This window comes from Anopheles funestus, chromosome 2RL, assembly GCF_943734845.2.
Source record: "Anopheles funestus chromosome 2RL, idAnoFuneDA-416_04, whole genome shotgun sequence".
Classification (NCBI taxonomy): Eukaryota; Metazoa; Arthropoda; class Insecta; order Diptera; family Culicidae; genus Anopheles; species Anopheles funestus.
The window spans coordinates 90,729,129-90,754,860 of NC_064598.1; the positions used below are offsets into that span (position 1 = coordinate 90,729,129).

The window sequence follows — 25,732 nt, forward strand, 5'->3', positions numbered from 1 at the left end:
GAAACAATTACACGGTTTCGGTGGATTGTAATCTGGTTTGTTTGTTTTGTTTTTTTGTGGGATGCTCATTTTTAATCAACGGAAAACAACATTTTAGCATTCCACAGCATCCCCCCAACGGCACCTTAACGAGAACGAACGAATTTTAATTGTCGAAAGGAGCTGCCGTTAACGAGACACTGTGCGCTTTCGAATCGGTGTTGAAACGTGATCATTGCTGTGTTTTTTTTAAAGTTGTTCTTGCTGTTGTGTCGAACCGAATCGTGCACAATGTTAATGAAGTGTTGAGGTGAGTGAATTTAATAAATATGAAGTCATATTTCATTGTGGAAATGTACTGAAAATCATCAACTGAGTATGTTGTGCTTGAAGTGCTGCGTTACAAAGTATCCATCCGGTGATTTGGGGTTTTCTTTTCCAGATTTTACGGTTTATTTGAGAAGTTTTAAAAATTGGCAATAAAATTTCTTATAATACAGATAAATTTTATGTATTGCAATAATTCTGAGAGATCATTGCAATAATCATGAAAGAATTCATGAAAGATCTGTTTGATTCTAAAGAATTGTTGATACAATCCGTGATGCATCTTCGGGTGATGTGAAATGGAATATTCATCATGCTGTCAGCAGCCGAAAGGGCTTCGCTAGCGTGAGAAAGTACACTTGACGTCGTGTTAAAGCGCACGCATAAATAATCCAATTTTAGTGCGCAGCGACGATCAAAGATGGAAGCCGCATTTGTGGTCCTTCTTCGGTAGGCGTTGCACAGCTCACTGTGCCGAATAGAATCGTGCATCCCATGCCCTGTCGTATGGCCGGCGGCGAGCAACCAACCTGTCTGGAGCATCGGGTACGCGATCAGAGATCCGTGATCACCATTCACTCCCATTCATCGTGCTTCCCATGAGGCCGGCCCTGTCGTCGAAATCGTTCATCGGGATCAAATTCCGAAAACCCTCGCTGGCCAAGGCACATTGCAAATCTTACCATTCAACCAGCCATGTAACCCGCAGGAAAAAACACAGTCAAAACAGTCAAAACGCACATAAAATAGTTCAGCCCCAACATGGGTAACGATAAATTTTGATAACCTCCTCCGTTCGCGGTGTCAGGTGTCTTTGGCCGGACGCACGCAACTTAGGCGAATGATTGAGTAAATGCTCACCGGTTGCCCATGTCCGTTGTCGACAGTGTCCCGTCTGCTTTCATTTCTCGTTAAGCCATGTGCGTAAAGTGACCTCGGGCGCCGAGTTTGGAGAAATGTATCAATTTTCGTATCGCGGCAGAGTGTTTTAAAGACAAGTGTCCCGGGGCTGATCGTGCAAAGTGAATCTTGCGCTTTGCGCGAACTCATTCAGTAGAGAATGAGCAGGCGATGAGTTTTCTTACAGCGATCGTTCCCCGATCGATAAAGACCGATACCGCTGAAACTATCAGGCGGAGTTTCTTCGCATCCGTTTGCTCGTGATGTTCGCTTCGACAAGTCGACAGTTTTTTTACCGCCAGCTCGGTGAAGGACCGGCATTTGAACCAGTTCTACCATATTTGGTTCGAAAACCGTGAAGCTGTAAATGGATTTTTATAATAATTTAATTCAATTTAAGTTTCTGTTTTTTATTTTTTATTTGGGAACTGTTCCAGTTGGGTCGCGAAATCGGACGATCTGGTTCTTGTTTTTCAGTTTCTTCTTCAAGCGTTCCTGAAGATTGAAATTTGAGATTTATCGCAGTCAAACACTCTTTTCTGGAGCACTTTTTGAGTGTTTTTTTTTTGTTCTCCGTCGGTCGTATCCTGCCCACCAAGAACCTCAAATGAGGCGCACGTGCGGCCGTGGCACGGGATCAAGATTCCGGTCATGTTTGGAGTTTCGAGCGGATTACGGCTTTTAGCTGTGAGATTTCGAATGTGCGATAAATGCGAATCGTGATCGAATTTGATCGACACAAATCGACTGGAGACGGATATCGGATCACAGCATCACAATATCAGCGCGACTTCTTGCCCATGTTAGGGCAGATACTTAAGACTGTACATTAACTGTTAACTCCCGAAAAAAAAGCGGGGGGAGCCTTGGGGTCTTGACGCTTCAATCAATTGCACAACCCAGTTCGAAACACTAATTAACGCCGATTTCGATACCCATAAACACTTAGTTCAAAGTACTGTTGGTCCCCGGGAATGGACGGGTTCTGTATGAAAATATGAAATATGTATTGCAAACGGCAAGGCCACGGGTGGTCATGCAGGAGTTTAAATTGTCCTTTTTGTTGTTGGCACGAATATCTTGAAGTACCAGTGCGCCTGTCCGTTTTGCAGTGGAATGAACGAAATGAAGAAATAATAGAGGACAGTTATTTAAAGCGGTTTATGCCATTTTGCGAATTTATCTGCTCGACCGGAATGGTGCATGAGAATGGGTATATTATTAAATGCGACAAAATTCGTACCCCCGGGAGAATGTGGCGCATATAAACAGCATCATTAAAAACGATCAATATCTCAATCCGTACCAATATTTACCGATTACTATCGAGTGTCATAAACATTCACGTTTTGGAACCACTGAACACATTCCTTAAGATTCCTTTCGCACAAAGAGTGCGTATTGATCACCGATTAATGGTTGGTAGCTTGACAAATGCACAATGATTCGTTTGCAGCAAGTTCTTTTTAGAGCGTCACAAGTGCAGTTTCTACGCACTCTTCAGTCACGCAACGTCGCTGGGCAATCAATCAAAATGGGCAGACCTACCTTTGATTATGGATCCCCCTGGAGTGTGCGTGTATATAAGATCGGGTGTTGGGCCATTGGCAGACAACAACTAAGAGGCCACCTCCAGAGATATTCACCTCCAGCGAGTAAGGGTGCAGACGGCTCTAAAATGTTACCAACAATTAAGCCTCAATAGTTTCGACTGATCGGACGTGTCTTCGTTCATTGACCATTAGCATTGCGAGCGGTTGTGTACTGCCCGCGGGGATGGTGGTTAAATGAATTATCAACTGTTACGACCCGTGAGCATTGTAGGGTGTCTTTGTAAATTTATTATTACTTCATCAACACCCCAAAAAGGGCTCGGTTCGATTGAGCTGCGGGAGTGCGTGTGCCGTAGGTACTCGCTTCCCTTTGGGGAACTTGCCTGAAAGCGAGTAGCTTTTCTAACGGCTCAACGGGTTCATTGTAACAACGGCTTCATCTCCACGGCCTTCGGGTAGATTGGCGCACACCCCTAAACACATGCTGTTAGCAGCCGGTTCTTGTAAAGCCCTGGACACGGTTGCCCATTGTCCCATGACAGTTTGCCCGTAAGCCCAACGGGAATGGTACCAAGTGCGGAACAGCGTGCAACAAAACCCTTTCCATCATATGGAAGGTGTCCGCTGGACGTCTTGTCCGGGAGGCAGTTACAAGACAGGTCTCGCCCAGTGTTGATGCTTCTGATCGAATCTGGCGTTAACGGGTTCTCCCGCAGTTCCGCAGATCGACACGATCGATAGATTGATGGTAGGCATATTTTCTTCACCACGTATCACCCTTGCGCCGACTCATCGTCGGGTATGGTTTCGATTTATAAAAGCATTTTGTTTTTTTTATCAACCACCTCGCACTCGGGTGGTGTGTGGCTGTAGTCTTGAATACATATATCTGTTTTTTTTTTCGTTTGTAACTCTTCACTGGTAGAACCAGAGTTTTCAAGGAGTTTCAATGGCTTGATTGGGACCACCGTGTAAACAGGATTGTGGTGTTCGGATTGCGAAATGCCAACTACCCAAGACGGACGTGCGCTTCTGTGCGAAACAGAGCACCTTTATCAGTGATCAGTGATCTGCTCCAGAATGGAAATCACGAGATCGCAGACGATCGATTTCGTTTCGCTTGCAGCATGTTTCGTATGTTTTGCACCGTGCGTACGCGATGAAGATCAGCGGATATTACTTGTCGATATTACGGTAGCTGGATGGAAAGCAGATACGTAAAAGCTGTGCCTTGGTTTCATCCGCATAATGAGCGCATCTAGAGGTGGAAAAATGACTCGATAATTCCAAGCAACAAGTGTATGATTTGGTGAAGATTGGAGTTTATCGATGTTTGAATGTTACATTAAGCGATACGAGACTCACGGGAATTCCATTTTTTCGGTATAACCACACACACTCCGGTGAAGGGAACGATTGTTTCTGTGTTTCCTTGCAAAATGAAAAATGGATGAATTTATTAGGAGCGCTGTTTTACCGCCACAAGTAAATGTTGCACATTTATCTACCCCTCCGGTCAGTGCGGTGCGTTACAAATGGACCGGTCAATAGAGTACAATCGGTGCACATTTGTCAAACTGAATGCCAAGCATTTTTCTACATTTTTGACTTCACCCACGTACGCCTGTTCGGGGCGTGTTTAAGCATTATTGCACTCCAAAGCTGCATTTGCGTTACGTTTGCTGCCTACATAACGATACGGCTATTTACGGCGTTCCATTCGTAAATGAAGCGCTATAGACCGCTCGCTGGATAGGCGGATGTGCGTGCGTGAAGGGAAAAAAAGGGTCCGAACACGGATTACACGACTGTTTGCCCGTGGTTACCTTGTTGGCGAGCTAAGAGGCGCACACGGACCAAAAGCCGAAAGCCTCCAAAATCCAACACTAATCTGCGTGTGAAGGTGATAAATCTTCTCTCTCTCCGCGCGGCGTGATTAATCTCGTTTAAAGCATTCTTACCCATTTTACCACCCCATTTGCGTTTGCTCTTGCGGGGTCGTCACCCCCGCACTGCACACGAAAGTCCTTCGGAAGAAAAATGTGTCTTTAATACAAGGAGATATTCAGAAAAGGAGTAAAGGAGGTAAAGTAAAAATCGATCGATCGATACTAACGCGCGGCCGCCGTATGGGTGACCGAATTGTGGTTGCAGTTGTATTAATCCTCAAGATCAAATTAAACATGAAACGGAACACATCACTATAAATCATAAGTGTGCACACACCTTCATTCCCATCGCAAAAACGGCTGGTAAGGCACCGGTGTAATAAAAACTGACCAAGGCACGCCTTTGGCTTCGATGCGTCACGTGTTCCCCGAGAGTGTACGGTGTGGTTTACGCATGGGGGTTAAATGTCGTGTATTAATTTTAATATTACCTCACACGAGGCTACCGATCGTGCATGGCCTGCAGTGGTCGGTTTTCCGAAGGGTGGAACCTGCCGGACGAAACAACCCCCAAGAGGACGGTACACAATCAATGCTGACAAATTGAATTGCGTGCACCCGAAATTGTGGAGTTTTATCGTTTCCTCGTTTGAATCTCCTTCCCGATGTGGTCCCTCGTGGTTCGTTGTGGGCAACATAAAAAAACATACGTTACACGACACTCTTCGTTGTACATTGAAGATATGGTCAATCTTCCAGCCAGCTTGTATACATGAAACGTACAGCTCTCTTCACACAGCGTAGCCACGGGAATTTGGGATTCAATTTGGTGAAACTACTCGTGTTACTACTGGTTGTGTATGCGCTATCATACAATTTAATCTACACAATGGTGTGCCGTGGGGCAAGGTTTGATACGTACAAAAGGGTTTATCCCCACAACCTGGGCCACACCCGAGATCGATCGAACGGCGAAAAATGGATGAAAAACGACCTAAGGAACGAGTGATTTTGTGTGGCAGATAATTCATAACCGTTTTGCTGCACCATTTATTCATTTCTTATCCACCGATGCGCTACCGCAGGGGACCGAGAGCAAGAACGAGTTGTGTGCAAAGGGAATTGATTTTTGAGAAGCGAAATAAGGTTAATGTGAATTGATTTGTGTTGTGTGGAGTGTTTGTTGGAGGCGCAATGTTGGTGTGCAACGTACAAGATCATTGTGGCAGGTATGGACGACTGGAAAGGTCACAGGATTACACAGATGCAGTTAAAATTTCGGAAATTGAAATACACTCAAAGGGGAAAAAATTGATTTAAATTTGTGGTGGTTATTTTGGTTTTCTTGTTGTAATGGGCTATTGAAAAATTGGTTGAAAAATAAATCGGTAGCACTTACGTCAGACGACCTTTGAGGTGTTCGATCCATTTATCCTGCACCAAGAAGTTATCGTTGTCCATGTCAAACAGCCGGAACAGATTTTGCAGAAATGTCTGTAACGAGAAGCGTCAACGCGGAAAGAAGAGAACGTTAATAACAGCAACACCCTTGATACTGTCTGATGAAGATGTCGTGCGGCCCAGAAGGGCCATGTTTGTGGTGTCTTTATTAGAATTGTCACATCGTTCGTGATTGAACGCTGCTGGTTGAAGCAGCACGCGGACACCCAAGCTAGGTGGCGGCTGAAACTCGTCGCCTACCAGCATCAAAAATGGTTCGATGCAACACCACCGCCGCCACCTTCTACCGCGAAATTTCCTTCAAACCCGTAGCGGTTAGCGTGTGTAGCGGCTTTTCCTTAAAGGTCCATTTTCAAACCGTCGACGAATGTTTGTCGGGTGAGATGCGAATGCGACCACCTTCCCGGGCGAAAACTTCATTCCGCTTTTTCAGTACATGAAGGTGGTGGCTCAATTACGCCTTTCGCTTCGGAGATCATGAATCGTGGTCTACACCATAAAGAACTCCGACCACTGGGTTGGATCGTTGCGTCCGGATCCCTATGGGCCCGACAGAGTGCTTGTGGTTATGGTGTGTGAGAGTTCTCGGTGCGAACGCTAACGGACACCAAACTTCGCTTAAAGCTGTACATTATCATCGGAGAATAGCTTCCCTAGCATCCGGAGCATTTCCTTTTTGTGTCGTACCGCGTTCGTCTAAGTAAGGATAAATCACGCAAGCCAGCCAGCCAGGTGGTTAATTATCGTCGCGAACATCGCTTCGTGGATCCCGGGAAGGCATCATGCCTTTCGAATACCTTGGAGACAAACCGCACTCTAGCGGTAGCTAGTTGTGCACGGTACACACAAGCAGATGCATCACAACATGAGCCGCATCTCTGAGTATTCGTGCGGGAGAATTGAAGTTATTCAGCAAACAACATTCATCGACCCATGTTAACAACTTTATTTAATTGCCCTCGCGGCTGGTCCTTACGCCCCGGGGACGCCGGGAAGACTAGGGTATTTCCGAGAAGTTGGAGGAATGGAATGTTTCCGCTCGAGGGGTTCCGCAAAGCGGTGGCGGAGTGTTAATTATGCTTCAGCTTAATTGCACTTATTTATCTTCCATCGACGGTGATTGGGATAGCCGCACGGTTTCAGTACAAGTCAACGACCGCGGCCAATACAACCGGGTGGATGAAGGATAAAATTCACAATCCCAAAAGGAGGGCGGCGTTACTTGTGGGAAGGCATTGGGGGCAAATCCCATCCCGGCATGAAATCCCAAACACGCGCCAGGAATCCCGCTAAAGGGATTAAATTGGAGCTTGAAATGAGTTAATCAACCGTGCAGTGGTAATGAGTGTAAAATCATGACCACAAACGGGTTTCGCATATGGAATGGACTGTGTGTTTTTTTTTTATATGTGTTGGAGTACGTGTGTGCAGAATTAAACCAGAGATCTGATTTAAAATATGTGCAGATGAAGATATTAACTTAGTAACGGTGTCAGGATTAATAGGATTAAAAGTGTAAATCGTGGTGCATTTTATGCGGTGGTGGAGTCGCCTCTCCATCGGTACAACAAACTTCAACAACTCTTAAACAGAAGAACGGTGCGTATGCAAAAATATCTCTTATGCAGTTAACCACACACTAGCATCACATCACACACGCACCTTATCAATCAAGCAGCATTACTCTCGTTAGAGAGACGCGAGGGATTGGAGGCTGAGTGAGGGAAGAGTGGCAGTAGGCTCCGGCGAGATTCGAACTCACGATCTCCTGTTTACTAGACAGGCGCTTTAACCAACTAAGCCACGGCGCCGTTATGAAGATTAGAACAAAGTTAAAATAAGAAACATCAACCCCGCTTTTTCAGAACAGAACAACCTGAAACGATTATGAATCGATTTTATTGTTCTCAATACATTTATATGCAAGTGTTTCACGCGGTGGAATGCTGTTCATTCGGCATCTGGAGCTATTTTTAGCCGCGGTAAGATGTTAAACTCAACATGAAAATGCGTTATCTCGAATATGAGAAATTTAGTAGCGAGAAAGAGTAAAGCCACGAATTGGGCCATAGATTTGTAACATTGCATTGGATCAGCGTAATGATTTAGTAGCCAAATCAAGTAAAAACACGTGTCCATTTCAGCTGTGTATACTTCCTTATCATATCTCTTACGGCTAAAAAAGATTACAAGCTTTTGCGGGTTATGTTTACGATTTAACTGAAAACATGATAAGAAAATGTTTGATTGTTTTGAAATATTACTATCTTTCGCAGTGCAGAATGATGTAGGTGCAACGTTTATTCTAAAGCCAAAACATCTTTTTTTAATGATAAGAACTTATTCGAGTGAGCAACTGGACCTCGAGCCTTCTAGGCGCCCTCTCCTCAACGCGCCTCTTTAGCTCAGTGGTAGAGCGCTGGTCTCGTAAACCAGCGGTCGTGAGTTCAATCCTCACAGGAGGCAATTTGTGATGAAGTTTTTTTTTCATAAATTCTTTTTGTTTACTTGTTTCACTAAACTTTAACAAATGGGCATATACATTTTGTTATTCAAACGTTGTACAGTCTCAAATAAATTAGGTTAATGATTGAACGCTATTAGCTTCATTTGATGAATTCCAGTTCATCCCTGACCTTAATTAGAGCAAATTTTGCACAAATGCTGGTGACATTTGTTTATTGCTCAAGCTCCCACAAACTAGTTCAAAGGAATGAAAATCAAGACAAACATCACGAAAACTGTAAAGCAAATTTTGGCCATATTTGGTAGCCTTCTCTAGCAAAAAAGAAAAAAAAAACAAAGATCACAATTAATGTGCTCCCTAGCAAGCAGGAATATTTAATGCATGCCTACACGCCGTTAAACGATTCGAATTCTGTGATAATTAATTAACGACCAATCACCTTTCCCTTCCTTTCTGCCGTTCAACTCTACTGTGCATTTGATGTTTTTGGGCGCCATTTTCGAACGAAGCGGGCGGCCCTATATATGGCCTTAAAAGCATCCAGTAAAATCAGTCCGAACTCGATCGCGTCACATTTAATTACCAGCCATCTGTTTGGTTGTTTTATTTGCAAAACTGCAAATACTGACCCGTATGCTCCGAATGCTTAAGCATTACCATCTGGCATCCGAATCGGAGTAGCTAGCGTTTTAAAATTCCCTACCGCAAAACGGCGCGTCGACCCTTTGACCCCCATTGATGGAAGCAAATTAATAGTATGTTTGTAGTGCTTACATGCGCACCGCAACCAAGTAGCAGCATCATTTGTCACAGCGAAGCGATAATTTGCTGCATTGTACTAATCGTGACCACCGGAATCTTAAAGAGACAGCTCGAACTGTGCGAATAAATTAGATTAGCGTACTGTCGAGCTGGTAACCATAAACTACCGCTCGGTTTTCCTTCGTCCCCAAAAGCCACCGGACATAGATGCTCCGGTTCCTCGGATGTTTATCTCATCGCATTGTCACATAAACAACGCAGTTCCAATCCTCGCTTTCAAGGGACGAAAGCTTGTTTGCAGGAGAAAAAGGAAAAAAACAGAATAATGAAGCTCAATTGACGACGGCCTCCGCTAAAGTGACACTTTTTCCACCCGTGGGGGTTCGATTCAATTACGATAAAATCGTTTCCACGTTCCAGCACGGGAGCTTCGGACTTCAGGCGACCCGCACAGGGGGTTGTAAAGTGCAGCCGAAGAAAATGCAAAGCAAAAAAAACTGTGTCATCTATTAGCCAAATTGATGGCGACGGTTTTCAATTAACTTTGCATTAGCGTGCGAGGTCTGGATTTGAGGTCTGATTTGTCGGGTGCATTTGCTCGAAGGATTTCTGTGTTTTTTTTTGTCGTTGCTCTTGTTTCATTCGTGAGTGTCAACTGTTTGTGCTAAAAGGCGATCGAACGGCCCACACTTGTCAGGAAGGTTTACGACCCGGTTGGACCACCGACCATGGCATTTGGATGACCACGCATGAAGACAATAGTTAATGGTGGGAACTTAAAGATTTAATTTTAATTAAAAATTATTTTTATTTTATTTTAACATGTTTTGTTTATAATATGTGAGCAGGTATTAATAAATAATACGATTCCAGAGAAATGTCTAAACATTACGTTTTTTACCCCCTGACGACTGTGTGTCATCATCATCGTTCACTTCCGCCGTGCAAAGACACCTTATCCGCTTCGCTATCGCTTTCTCCTCTGGTTACGTTAATGGGATTTTGTTCGTTGTCAATTTATTTCAATTATGGAGCTCTTATTCAAATTGCCCTATCGCTGTTGGATGTAGTCTTGGCGCAGAGATAACGCCGCTGCCCCTAGACGCGTTACATTTGCTGGAAAGGGAAATAAAAGTTAGCGAAAACAGGTCCGTACGCCCTCCTGTGGTTTGCAAGCGATGGTGGCCCGATCCTGTGCGTGAAGTTGCGAACCCCAACACCGACATGCAAACCGATAAGCACATAATGACGAGCGCATGATTAAGCGCAACCTTCTTCTGCTAGGTGCTGTCGAAGGATTGCTGCTGCTAGAGAGGTGTGCTGTTGTCGCATGGCCATTGTCCGTGGCCGTTCATACATATTCCTGGTGTCTAATCAATTTAATTGAGGTCTCGTTAGATAAATCGATCAACCCAGGTGCAACAACAAAATGGCATAATTGATCATCACGCCAACCCGTCTTCCGCTGTGCTCTTTGGTACGGTTTGGTGACTGTTGGATGTGTATCATACTTTGACCAGGGCTGTCAGAATGTTTCATGAAGAGCATTGTTCGTTTGTCAGAAAAGAGTTCAGATAGTCACCAAGATTCAAGGAATCGCAGATATGGAGATTTGGAAATCTGAAGTCTCAGTGAATTTATAGTGAATATAAAAAAATAGGAAATTAAGCAAAACGTTGATTGATAATGGCTTTCTTATTAGTTCCAATAAATTTGTCAAAATTTTTGGTAATGTTTTCTATCTAGAAGTCACCTGAAAAGCGGAACACATTACGATGACTATCATTTGATAATTATCAAGTACAAAATACCGAAGAATTGTTTCTACAACTTGCTTTGGCTTGTTTGAATTGTTTCCCTTCTTTACGAGACTTTTCTTTTTCTCACAAAACTTTACCTGAGACACGCCACTGGAGCCACGCGCACAGTCTGCTTCTGCAACAATCCAACACAAACTAATAATACGAGATTAAAATCGTAGTGTTTTTAATTGCAAAAACTCGTTGCACCAGTTTTGGCATTCCATCGAGGGTGAACGCAAAGATGAAGGAAGGTTTTGCATTAAAACCGCGAAGAAGTTGATCAACACCTGCTCTGGTCTGGTGAAGAAGCAGAACTTACAGGGCGCATGTCTCAGCTGCACACCTTACATGGTGGAACGTTCTTCAACGTTCCTGGTGGGCCGTTCTCTTTCGCCCGACCTGAGCTGATGCAGTTTTATTTGTCAGCTCATGCAAAAACTTGACCAATAGACTGGATTAGGGTCGTAAATGAACTTTTTCACCTTCAAATAATCAACTGACCTAATCGATCGTTTATCGATTCGATGCGGCGATCGTTGCGATAGGGACCCAGGTAGGACATGGGTCAAAATTTTATTCCCCTTCATCCGTTTTGTAACGTTCCACCTACAACCGTTTGCCTGCCGCGATCAGGGTCGTGCGATCGTTTCGCTATCCCTATCTTCGACGAACGATCGCGGCACGGGCAACCGATTTTCACGTTCGGCTGGCGGCGCTTAATTACCGGGCACAAATACAAATCGAAGCACTTTGCAATGCCAACAACCGATAAATGGATGCACAGCTTATCTTTATCTTTTATGCACCCGTTCCATTTCGTAGCATAAGAAAGCACCCGACTCGGTATGCTTCGTGTTGTACGCGATAAAAAAAGGTTATCGGATAAGTACGGGAAGCGTTTTATCGTTTGCAAAGTATGTGTTTGCGATGATTTTGGATTTGGGAATGCTTAATGTTGCTGTAAGATGAATGCTGATTACGGAGTCAAGGGTTTGTTTTGTACTTTCTGTTTTTTGATGTGATCAACTCTGAGGTTTTTGCTGGAGCTCCCAGAGAGATAGTTGAGAGTCTGTTAAACTTTCAGAGCATTTCGATGTATAGAATTGTTTCTAGCTATGTTTTATTTTATTTTTTGTTATTTTCTGCATTTTTTAACGTATAACACAATGTTTTCACAATTCTATTTCACAATATCTAGCAACAGATGTCTTACCCGTCGGAAGCCTTACAGAAGCATCACATGATGCATGACGCTACTTCTTCGGTACGTAAAAAAAAGTTGTACTCCATTTTCTTTATCGCCCGCAGCATTCGAAGGTAGTACGGCCACCGGTGGGACGAATGGAGTATCCACTTGGACCATACTACCACCACCAAGCCAGATACAATCCCTACCGCCGATCGGCGCACGATATATGTAATACTTTATTCGAAAAATCCTTGAAACAATCCTCGCACTCACGGGGTGGAGCTAAATGTTCGGATTGACATTCAACCGACTGCTCGCACGTCAAAGCGACCTGTTCGACCAGAACCCCACAGTGGCAAGATTTGCGGCCAGATTGAATCGGAACTTCGGCACTCAGGTGCAGGTACTACTGGTGCCTGGACAGATGGATTGCATTCTAGTTTTGTGTGAAATAAAAAATGGTGAACGTCAAATAGTGAAGCCGAACGGATGGTAACGACTCCGCTAGAGACTACACCGATCATGTGTCGATTACATAAGGTGGCGGTTAAGCGTGCGTGCATGAGACCGAACACCTTCGGCACGCACTTGCATCTTGCTCGGTTGGTAAGCTCGAAGCGGATAAGCAGGTGCTCGCCCATACTTCACACGTAAAGGTTCGTAGCCTAGTTCGCGCGAAATCGCCTCGCGCGTTGATTGGCAAAAAGGTCGCAAGCGAATGTTGCACGATCGCATAAATCCTAGCGGGTGGCAACAGAATGGGGAGAGTGATGTGGGTGAGTGGGAAGGTTAAGTGATACTCTTTTTTTTGTTTTGCAAACATGAAACTAATTTAAATAATTTACCAACAACGTCCGCACACGTCCACGTTCCAAAGCGACTGGAGCACCTTCTGTGAGCACTTTCACATGTGACTATTGTGTATCTATTTATAAGTTAAAAAAAAAGTCGACCTAAAGCTAGTGCCATTTGCAACGAGATCGTATCAATAATGTTTTAGTAGCATGCTACTAATGAGGTTTAAAAAATGCGTAAATTTATGAGCATCCTGAGAGATTGTTGCGAAGTGACGTGTTGCTAAGCGATTTGCTGTCGTTCTGAACTACACGTGACTCACGCTAAAGTTGTGATCGGTGACGAACACTCGTTAAATGACAGGTAGAAACATAGGGGAATTTAAAGGGTGTATCAAGCTTCTCTAGACATGATGGCGCGACGGCGACGGAATTGGTACGTTTGAGACGCCTTTTAATTGTGCCAAATGTGACTTCAGAAGGTGGAAAGGTATTTGAAACACCTACATCGAGCTGCAGGCGTAGGCTGCTGCTGCTGCTGTTGCTCCTCTACCTTCGCGTCGTTGTCATCCCTTAAAGCGTTCGACCCTGATCTTGACTATTACCGCCGATCGTCATAAATATGTCGGTCAAGGAAAGTGTGTTTGTTGACGGTGTTTGATTATTTATAACCACACACTCCCCACTAGCGAACCATGTCTGATAACGTTTGGCAGGTCCGTGTATGAAAAGTGTGTCAATATTTCTATTTTGTTTACAATATTTACACGCACCGCGAGTGGTTTTGTTGTGTTTTATTTATTTTTCGCCAACCATTACTTCCTTTTAGTTTGGTTGTACCTTTTTTTTGCGGCTTGATACCGATCGACATTCCATCCGAGTTTCTTATCTGTTTCTTTGCTTTTTGGTCATACATGAAATCGCCACTCGAAACAGATTTGAATTTGCATAACACTCAACCGCGTAGTGTCCGAGCAATCGAATTTTGTGAAACGAGATCAATCCGTGTTCGGTCCGGAATGGTTTGTTTTTTTTTTGTGAGGTAAAGAGAGAAACAGCTTCGGTACGTTCGACTTTCTTTGGGCTGATGATGTTGGTGGTGTACCAGAACCCCAACCTGGCAGAAGGTGAAACCCGAGGAGCAAGTGGCCGATGTGTTCAAGTGTCGGCAGTTCACCTCTTTATGGGCGATCTGTTTACTCGATGGCCGTAGTTTTATGTGTGACCGAAATGTGTTTTCCTTGTACGTCCGCCCAGTGGGGAACCGGCCGTGTGATCCGGGAAGGCACAGCAAATTGCTCGGTTTTGCTACAAATTTAATGGACCCACCAGTAAACCGCCCCTGGGCCACCCTTCCTAATAGGTGGATACGAAGCGATGGATCACGATGATTGTAATTATGGTTAATCTCTGTCTTTTGGAACGGTGAAGCAATGGGAAGGTGTGGAGGGATTTGGTAACAAGACAAACACAATAACACTTTAACGTAAAATTTACAGATTTCGTTTGCTGAACGCTATACGGCTTTGGACCCTTTATGTTCGAAGGAAGCCGCTCTTTCTCTCTCTCTCTCTCTCTTCTGCTGGGCCTTACTCACGCTGGAGGAGAACTGGTTCAAGATGCTTCCATTTTTGGAAACATGCAAGGAAGTGTAGCCAAAGTTCACGATACATATGCGAAACGAAACAAAATTCAGGACCTTTGTTTTTGTAACGTTAAGCAGTAACTTTTCCCATTAGACGAAAAAGGAATCTCTAACAAACAGAAGGGTTTCCCTGCTAGTTAAATAGTAATTAAACTGCGACCTAACAATCCTTCTTTGCGTGATGCACATTTAACTAACCAGCCAAAAATGAACACACGAAATTTTTGTTCCAACAAGGTGAAATCGGAATGAAAATATCAATTTACCAAACCAAAAACGGTAGGCCTTCATTAATATCGGCCGACGATAGAGGTTAATGCTATGCTGCCAAACGCAGTCGGACCACCGCCCAGCGTCCGCCCCGGTGTCTTAAAAGGACAAAATTGATTTCCTGCAAACCCTTTGGTTTTGTGGTGCACCATATCGCAGCAGAGAAGAACAACTATCGGCACTAATTATACCTCCGAGTGCGAGTCGTTCGCCGTAGAAGAAGTTTCTAAAATAATAGTACAAACACGCGAGCGAGGAAGCTCGCGGTGTTCGTCACGATTAATCACCTGCCCCAAAAGAGCTTTTTTTGGCGGGTGCGTGCGTGTTTGATCACCGAAACCGGCGGCATATGCTTTTCTCTGTGGCAAACTGGTACGACCCACCGAACGCAAACCGAGCTATAATTTTTGTTTATTTTGTGTGCCCAGCGTTACCGTTCTGGTTACTTCCCGATGTAGCATTTGTTGTGTGTTTTTGGCCTTTTTTGTTTTTTTTTCCACCCAGATGATAGAGAGGGTTGTAATTTTCCTCCCATCGTTGCCGCACCATTAATCAGTAAACTGTCGAAATCGAAAGCTAATTTATCTTTAACCACCCCGAAATGGTTTATATTTCAATTTCACCGTAAAGGTTTCGGCTTGGGTAGATCGCCAATATTTTTCAACTCCAAATGCGCCGAATAGATAATCTCTTTTTAATGCTACAGCATTTGACCCACCAGGGTTACTATGCTGTTAAAGAGGTCAAAACGGAGACCTCACGATATCGCGATATTGCTTCTAAATTTAAACGGAATAACTGGTAGGTGAGGAACTCTGAAAGTCTGGAGCAAAAGCCTCCATCTTGTGACACTGACAACATTCCTCAGAATTTAAAACAGTTAGCAGGATCGATGAGCTGATCAGTAAGGTAAAGGTATGTGAAATTTTGTTTCAACGACACCTAAACACGAAGAAACGCGTTGAGACCTCTCACCACCTGATAATAGTTCCTCCCTGGGGTGCGAACTTCGTATTTGACGAGTGAAGTGGACAATCCAACCACTGGCTGAAAACGTAATTGGCTCTTCTTAATCTGATTTGGCAACTTAAAAAGCACATAATTAGACGATAATGCCTTCGGCATCCATCCCCGATGGCTATCACTGTGGTGCGGAACACTGGAACTGAAACTGAACACTGCAAAGCAGCGTTCGGACAACTGTTGCTCCAGGGTTGCGCCAAGACGTTTGCAGGGATTAAGATGTTTCGTGCAGGAAATGGTATCCCGCAGGGGTTCCACCTGTTACCTCTGATCGGTTACATTTCTTAACGGTCTCTGAAGCAGATGAAGAAGAAAAATAAAACCGAGTGATTTGTATGTTCCCACGTTTGCGTCAGCCCGTCAGACTTATTGGAATGTTCTGCCACAGATGGATAAACATCAAGAAACACACCATGTTCCAATCTGCAACCGAATGGTGAATTCTGTTACTCAAATAGTTTGCTTTCCCGATGGTTTCAGATAAACATAAACGGTCAAAATTCCAGTTAGTAGTAATCGGAAGCTTCTGGCATGATTGGAATGCCGGCTTCAGTCGAGTCGACGATGTAATGATTGATAGCGGAAACTTGGAGCGGAATAACTACACCACCGAGCGGTAGATAAACGGACTCGTTTTCTCACTTCGATATTAAAAAAGGGAAAGTAATAGAAACTATCAAACATTAAAAAGCGAATCTCTTTACTATCTGTAACTTGTTTGCGTTGGTTACAATCTTACCGGAAAAGCTACCGCCAATCGATCGTTAATTGTTTCATTACAACGATCGAATGTAATAAAACGCTTATTAGCCGCCTGTTTACAGCATTTTGTAGATGGTTTTTTATTACACTTTAAACTGAAGGGCAAATGTATGTCTGCTGTTGGAGCGAGTAGTGAGTCATGGAAGTTATTTTATGATTAATATGCGAGAGTCATGCTGTCGCTACTTTGTATAACACTTTAACCCCAAAAAGGAAGCTGCTTCTGTTGTGTTCTTTCTGTAATGCCATGCGGTGTGCCATAAATCTTTTATCGTGACACTGCTTTCGTTGTGGGTTTGAATGGACGTACAAGACGAACAAAAATGAGACAATGTTGACCACCAACAAAGATCGTGAACTCTTCTTGAGTGAAGTATAACCTTTTCGTCCAACACGCGCCGTATGAATATGAAGCTCAAGTGCTACGATGTCTTATCAGATATTTATGACGGAAAATAATTTACTACCGAGATGTATACAGCCAAAGGTTGGATGAACAGTGTCCACTATTTGGAGAAAGATTCGGCAACTGATTGGTGTAATTATTATAATACAACGCCGTCATAAAACAGCCTTTTCCATGTGTCCATTATGTATTATTTCCTTTCCGGAAAAGTTACATCGGCATTCATGCATTCTATTTATGGCTAATGAATTGGTTAAAAGCCGTTTTGAACATTCTAAATAGTTGCCACGTTACAAACAAGGGGTTTTATGATAAATTGCTTCGTGCTACGGTGTCGGGCAGATGATACCTTACGTGTGTTACTACACTTGCCGATCCGTGTACGACAAGTTGGTGTGGGAAAAATTGGTTAAAATTAATCGAGCAATAAATTTATGTCCTACCACGATGTTTGAACACACCAAAACATTTTTTTCTCTCTCTTCCCCAAAAAAACCGAAAATAAAAATTAGCACATCAATCGCCAAACGTACCGTTCGAAGCATTATTCTTTCGGCCACGGTTTGGTAGTGTTTTTGTTTTACGCGCGCAATTCTTTAAGTGGTTTCTTCCGACCTGCTTCGCGAAGCAATTGGTGCTCGTTCATGCGTAACGATCAAGTGCTAATTTTCGCACCTTTTTTAGTGCATTTTGGTTGAAGCGGTGATAAATTACGGACGGATGGGCAGTCGGATTTTGGGAGTGTCTGGTGTCGTGCTTCCTTTACGTCTCAACATTTTTCCCAACCGCTAGTGTCCACAGAAAAAAACGTTCAAAGTAAAGACGCGCAACCGTTTAGGACGATCGTACGTACGAAACGACACAAACGCTACGATAAGCAACGAACCCCCATATAAGGCATGGTCGGTCGATTGGTCGGTGTGGTGAAAAGAAGCCTTTTCCCTTTTCGGTTTGTACGGTTAAACCGAACGGGAAGACACCGTTTGCTCGGGAGGAATGGCCGGTCATACAACGGGGAAACAAATGAGAGGGAAAACTGGAATAATTTTTCCTCCCGGGACCCTGTGCAAAGGGTTGGAGATCTGGGGCGACAGGTGAGTGCTAACGCATAACACGAGAATGCGAAATGGAGGAAGCCTAAATGGGGACATAGGAAGGAAACATTGCAAGTGGAATGGAGCAAAGCGATGGCGGCAAATAATTTCGATCGCGTGATAATGAACCATGATGTTGAACGTCATGTCCGATGAGCATGATAAGCGGTGAAATTGAAAAGTGAGATTGGATTTTCATGCGCTTAGAATTTGTTTGAAGAATGCAAAAAATATTAAGAATTTGATACAAAATTTTAATCTTAACGCTGAGAAAGCTGGACGGCGATTACTTTAACGCTACCGAAGGCAAACCAGAAAACTTCTCCTGGTACAGGTGCAACATTCCAATCTCGCCACAATTAACACATCAATCGAATTTATCGAATCCCTTTTTCGCGAAAACAGACAGACTTTTTTTTTTGAAAAGGTTTTGATTTCTGATCGGCATTATGCTGGCGTACGCTAGCACGTTCAGCTTCAGTTTTCGCAATGAATCGCTCCCCGAAATGGTTTAACCGGTTCGACTGACAGATCTTTCGGCGGACATTTTCCCGAGCTCAGGCGTCCTGTGGCGTTGCCTTTCTTTACGGTGCTCCCGAACAGGGGAATGTTTGGTGACCGGTAAGATCGGAAAGCTATCGGGTCGCTCCATCATTTTAATTAACTCGTAACATGAAGTTACAGCTGTCGAGTAGTTGATGGTTGATATTTCGGTTATGCAAATGTATTGTGCTTTTTTTCTTCTTGCATTTGCATATATAACATACCTTTAAAGTATGAATAATTAAACATTTCAATACAATGATAGAAACCTTAAAGCTTAATTTTTCATGTGAGTCAAATATCAAACGTTCTCTACAGCAAAATTACGTCAGCTGGATTGGGTGGATATAATAATGCAGAAGACACGCAGTACAGTAGCTTTCTGCCGGATGAGTTCGAACTTAATTCCAACTGAAAGAATTAAACCGATTTTGCCAATTCATGCAATATCTGTCGATGCAGTGCATGCAAAAGACCGCTGCACGATTCTACCATTCAAAGGCTGATCGTTTTATATTCTTTTGCTTTGAAAAAAAAGGTTAACCAGGGAGAGTGAAAGAAAACAATCACGGTACACATTTAACCATTGATTGAGCAGATTCTTTAGCCAATTCAGCAAGGAAGCTCGGGTTGAAAATCCAATAATCATTAAATCATGGGTGCCCGAGTCGTAAAATTGGTTGTTTTACTTCGCTGATGACGTGCAGCGAGAGGCATACGAAGCATGTTCGAGACATGTGCCTCCTTTTTGATGCTTTTGCACGAGAAGAATAAATTGCATTTCCCACAGGGATGGCAAAAGGATGAAGAGGTACGGATGTGCGGTTTGAACTTTGAGCAACGAATCCAGAATCCTTGGTAAGCTTCAAAACCACAGCGAGAAATGTACAGGATTAAATGAATTGTTTGCGGTTTCTCGAAGAGGCAAACGGGACGGCACGAGATGGATTGCTTGTGGCCATCCACCGATATCCCTTTCAATCCACCTAAGGAATCACATCACGCAAATGTGGTTTCGCGTACGCCCCTGCTTACAAACAAAGCCGTAATAAATAAATTGGCTTGATTGTATCTGTTGGCAATGGTATCGGTCTCATGTCTTATGCGCCTCGATGGAAAACGAAACATTTCCCACCAGGCTTCAATCTGGAGAATTGGTTCGGACTCCGGAAAGAGTTCCCTCGGTTCTGTAAGCATCAGACGGGACGAGAAAGACTGAGCGGGGGAAAGAAGACTTTAGCAATGACCTCTTCGGGTGATTGGTTTGACATCGAACCTTGTGAGGATCGAATGGAAATGGAGCTTTCATCCATTGGCTGATTGGATTGAGAAGATGCAGAGGAAATGATAATGTTTTGGGTTGGGCCAGAGGCTGTACGAATGATCATACGCGAGCTTATTTATTAGGCTTTGTTCTACGGTTCGTGACGATCCCATAACCTTCCGAATCCGCAACATTAGTTGAATAATTTAATGAACAAAGTCTTTAATTTCTCAATCCGAAATCAAGCGAAACAGTCGCAGGTGAGTGCATTGTAATGCATGCAAACGATGTTGCCAATTTAATGTGAAATTCATGGTTCGGTCGCTTAATTTGATCGATTTCCGATTAAGCTCACGAGTGACTCACATGCAACTGCTCACCGAGACGTCCATTAAAATGCCGTCTATAGTCAGAACGCGTAACAGGCCCTTCCTTTTTTTTCTCCGGTGCATGATTTAAATATTTGATTCCGGCCGTAGATAATTCCTTGAAGACCTTCGCTCGTTTTTCACTTTTGCCAATTAGGAATTTGGTGGTCTAGTGTGCCTGTTGTGGAGAAAGACGAACTGAACAAGTGATGTATTTTTATGTTCGTTTGAACCCAATCAAACGACTGCATTGCACCGTATATCACAGGCAAAAATGTTTTTTTCCTTTTCACAATATTGAGACGACCTTGTCTGGAAATGTGTGCGAATTGCATAGAAATCAATTTGGTTTGGGGTGTTTTTTGTTGCGGACACTACGACCAACTTTGGTACGGAGACACTCAAGATTTGCCCCTGATCGATGGAATGTGGTTGCATGCACGGAACACAATGCACTTTGCAAGAGGTGTGTTCGGCTGAAGTCTCAATCGGCCGAATTGATGGGAGGAAAATCTACCTTAGGAAGGCACACACTAATCACCAAAAAAAAATTGGCCAAACAGTTATTTGCAGACAAGCAGGCAGACAAAATTAGATGATGAGGTTGATATTGAAGCTTCTCAATCGATCGGTTCCAGCGTCGGCCAATTGATCGGACGGACGTGATCTCGTTTGCACCGGAGAGCAACAGGGTTTTGGCAGGGAGGGGGATGGGGAATATGTGGGATATGTGAAGCGAGGGTTTACCGAAGGGAAGGGCCTTCGGAATTGGTTTATGCGCAAGCAGTGGCGCTACCTTAAAAGGAAGCGTTGATTGAACCTCTTAATCTTCCAGCGACGAAAACCCGAAACGAAACGCCGGTTTCGTGCTTCTGGACGATGAGGTGTGAGGGGTGAGAAGGGGAAGAGGATGGGGATGGTTTTGTGGGGCCGGCGGGAAAGGGAGGCTGAGCATTGCTGTGCGCACGAGTGAAAGACGGCCGGGGCTAATTTTCTGCCTCATTTGGGGCGCGTAACTTCTTGTGGCGTGCGTGGCCAAATGGGAAGCGCTGGTAGGAGGCTTGCAAAATTGACAAGCCAACCGTATGTATGTGTGTAAGGTTGGTAAGACCGTGAGACGGTAGTACATGTGTATAGAAGGGAAAGACAAAGAGAGAAAGAAAGAGAGGGAGCAGAGTGCTGAAGGAAGCAACAGCACAACAACGAAAAAAAAGGTAAAGATTAAGAGCAGTTCACTGAATGACGCGTTTAGGGAAAAACTTCACTGAAAAGGGTACGGGGCAGTGCATGCGAAAAGTAAAATCGTATCAACTGCCAACAGATTTGGTGATGGTAGAATTGGTAGCAAGGTTTTGCAAGCGAACCCGGCCAACCTGTCCGTTTGTCAAGGTTTGCATGTACCTCAGCAACCAAGCCGGTGAATGAAGAGGCAAAAATTAACACCACAACCTTCAGGCAAGTGGAAGACAGTTGAAGCCAGATCATCAAGCTATAGATCCTCATCATCATCTTCATTTGTACTTATTGCTTGTAGGGCAGGCAACAATTTATCATATTCCTTTACTGTTTTTGTGAACGTTAGAATAGAAGCGTTATAATCAGTTGCATATACTTTTACTTTGATAGAGATTTAAACATCAGGAAAACACTCAACTGTAAATTAAAATTTCAATGAATATTGTCCTTCGAATTGTTTGTTTTTTGTGTACGTCGCAAAGAAGCCTGCAGGGATTCAAATCTATCACTTCCCACCTGTACGAGACGGATTCGACCATCTCGAGTAATTCCTCCAACCAGCTACATGTCGTTAAAATGAGAACCGTAATGCTCTTTTTTCCTCTTGCTGTTAAAGATTTTTTTTTTCACTTCGAATACATCCATACGCTCTTTTTATTCGTGTTACATATTTTTCATTCCTTCCCTCGCATTTCGTTCTTTCTCTTGCGTTGAACATCTCGGTGGCGTTTCGGCTCCTTAAATGCTTGCCCTTCAGCTTAAAGCCTTCCCGCTTGTCAGACATGCTGAAGCGGTTAATGTGTTTTGTACGGGGCCACCCACAAATTTTCACCTCCAAAAAGCAGCGCACATGGTACAGTGAAGGAAAACCATTCTTCAGGTGGCAATTACTTCGCCGGTGGTCGCGCTCGCGAAGGTACTCACACCGGGGATGCGATGAACGTAGTTTCAAAAAAAAAAACATACTGGACTATTTAGGGGGAAAAAACCCGAAAAAAGGCGCAGAAAAAGCCATCAAAAATGCGAACTTTAGTGATGTGGTGTTTTTTTTTTATTTCGTTGCACTTGGCTTGTTGAACGATTTTCTGCACCATTAAGGTTGAAGTTGTCGTGTTCTTTTGATATCTTTCCCATCTAGAGGGTGACTTCTCTTCATTACTGTCTGGTTTGCGATTGCCATAATACAGATATAACATCTTGTCGAATGTTGAACATGGGGAAGAAAAACGCCCATGTTCGCTGACATGTTCCAGAGCGTTGCAACGTTTCTTTCAGTCATCATTAAAGTTTGCGTGTTTGCCGAAAGTGTACGGCCGAATGCACGCAATTGATCATACGGCGATGTACACGGCGTAGTCCTTCGGGGAGGAAAAGTTTCAAAAGTTTGATCTTTCATCTACGTTGGCGAATGTAGAACATGAATTCTTATCACAACAAGATGCTCGCAACACGCCTTCATCGGCTTTTAGTTTTGGGTAAAGTGCTCTTATCTTATCCATGTCGATCAAGATTAAGGACGACGTAAAGAAAGTGAAAGGAACGGAAACAGTGAGTCATTTGCACTTTAATTAACGCAAATTAACGCGTTCCTTTGGGAAGATGTTACAGAAACATGTGTAACGCTTCCACACGCAAACAGTGTAATTAATGAGATATTTTTAAATTTTTGCCTCTAAATTTATTTCATGAAGTTGATTATCTGTCGTTAATAATAAATTAGAACGTCGATTATCCGTACTGTGATGGACCTATGCCACATGCATCGGATAATCGATCCAGCAGTTTTCTCTTTTTTTATTCCTAAGTTATTGTTTGTTCACTCACAACTCAACATTACACTCGAACTTTGTTCAAATCTTAACTGAATCTTTCTTAAACAGAATTTAACCAACCATTAGGAAGGGTCAATCATGACCGACAGCGACTGTAAATTCGAAGAAGAAGAAGAAGAATCGAAGATCAGCACAACTAACCTTGGTTGGAATTTCTGAAAGTACAGAACTCGAACAGAAATTCAAATTAAAAACACTCGAAACATTCAAGCGTTTTTTAGTTATTCCACGAAAGCTCTGCACAGAAAGATTTATGGATTTTGATACGATCGGACAGAGATATCTCACCCGGCCGGTTTGCAAAAAGAGGTAAAAGGAAAAACTGCACACCTTCCCAAGCGACATTGGGCATTTATTTCCCGCATAAATTTTAAACTGCCTGTGTAGATCTTTCATCGCAAAACGAATCCAACAAAAGTACAAATCGCAGGGCCAGCGCGAGCATCATCGTCGGGATCGTGTGCGGATGTCGGGAATGTCAGCTTACCATTTCATTAGCTTGACGGCTACGGGTTGACACTAATTAGGCGCGATCGGATCGTTGACTTTTTCCATCGCGTACCCCAGTGCCGCATCCCGGGGGCCGGATGAACGAGGCCGTCGGCTGCATCGCCCATTATCCGGTATCGCCGCATCGCATTCGAACCGTTCCGTGCCTTTCGAATGTTTGTCGGGGTCCGACCCGTTGCATGGCATTAGAAGTGGGGAGGCCCGCAACCGTGATGGAAGGTTGATCGGTTATGCATTATGTATCGTGCCGACTGTAGACTATCAGCGCAAAGCTTGAGCCGCTGGCGCTGGGTCGAGCTGTCGATTCGGTTGACTTGAACGCCGCCCAAGCGGCCGTTCGACAGCCTAACAGACAGCGCACTTCAAAACACTTGCAAACAAATTTCATACATTCATTCAATGGCACCGACACATCTGATACGAAACGACTCGAGGGAATAATATTTTGCACATCGGCGGGTCGCAAGATGTTGGGTTATTGCGCTAATCGTAACCGCGTCACAATTCAACGGGAGGCATCCATTCGAAGTTTGGAGCCACACCCTTGCAAGCACACGGCACAGTTTCCTCTGTTACGATTCTGTCACTACTGCTGTTGTGGTTTGTTGAATTCCCTGCGGGCGTAAAGGGGGTGGTAACGATTTTGACATTTAACGACATCGCACACGCCACAATCGGAAGGCACACCGCATGTTCGCGGGCGTACCGATTTCGAATATGTTATTCCCGGTAACCCAAGGGGGGGGGGGGGGGGGGGGTCTGGGACACGTGTCATTAATAATCGTCTAATGGCTTGCTGGTGCTTAAGCCGAAAGAATAAATTCGCACACCCTCCGATTTGTAATGAAATGCACCCTGATGAGCCCAGAGACAATGTGAGCTACGGTGAGCTACGGTCGAGAAGAAATGAAGGGTTTGTTTCTGTAGCTCCTTGCACGGCAAATGGTGACAAGGCGTAGGTTTTATTGTAACGAGCAAACGAAAACGTTTCTTAGATCGAAAACGATCGTTAGATTGAATTAATGCGACGCAAGCACACGGTTTCCAAGCGACACGCAAAACAACGGGCAACGATTTCCAATCGGGCCCAAAACGTCTAGCGGCAGGTGACAGTAAAGCCTGCCTTTTACTGTCGCATTAGACAGGTCGCGGTCGTAAGGCTCAACATTTGTGTGTGCGTGTGTGTATGTGATGGACGGGTACGACGTTGTGACGAAAACCTGTCGTACTCGGATTACTGTGTTTTTTTAATCCCTGCTCCAGCCTACCAAAAAGGCTCCAAAAGTCTATGGTCAACGGTTTCAAACTGGTCGATGACATGAAGCACCTGATCTTCGGTTGGGTTTCCACCGCGCACACGGTCAAGTGGAGTTGATCTCATTTCTTTGATTGTCTAGATGAAATGTTCCAATAGGCAGATGGGGATTGAAGGTTATACTGGACACTGTTCCCGAAAAAATAAAACGCCGCTTCGCTTCTATGATCGTACTGCTGCATAAGGGGTGAAGAATACAGCAGCGAAGGGAAAATGGTGAAATAAAAAGAATGAAAACAGCAACGTGTTGACCTGACATGATCGATAACTACTTGTCGGAGTAACGATTCTCATGCTTCCTAAGCATGTGAAACCTTCACAACCTGTTCAAGCACATCAAG

The 25,732-nt window shown here is 43.9% G+C and overlaps 1 protein-coding gene and 2 non-coding genes across 5 annotated transcripts in view; 1 reads left to right on the forward strand and 2 right to left on the reverse strand.

Moving 5' to 3' along the window:
* Window positions 1–25,732, reverse strand: part of LOC125765649 (uncharacterized) — a 67,747-nt gene that overhangs the window by 30,465 nt on the left and 11,550 nt on the right. For all 3 annotated transcript variants that reach the window (XM_049431006.1, XM_049431005.1, XM_049431004.1), the window contains one exon: window positions 6,048–6,142. In XM_049431006.1, the coding sequence (XP_049286963.1) occupies window positions 6,048–6,142 (95 nt within the window). The remainder of the gene's footprint in view (window positions 1–6,047; window positions 6,143–25,732) is intronic.
* Trnat-agu (transfer RNA threonine (anticodon AGU)) lies at window positions 7,847–7,920 on the reverse strand. Its single transcript has one exon. It is a non-coding gene; the product is annotated as a tRNA-Thr (tRNA).
* Window positions 8,504–8,575, forward strand: Trnat-cgu (transfer RNA threonine (anticodon CGU)). Its single transcript has one exon. It is a non-coding gene; the product is annotated as a tRNA-Thr (tRNA).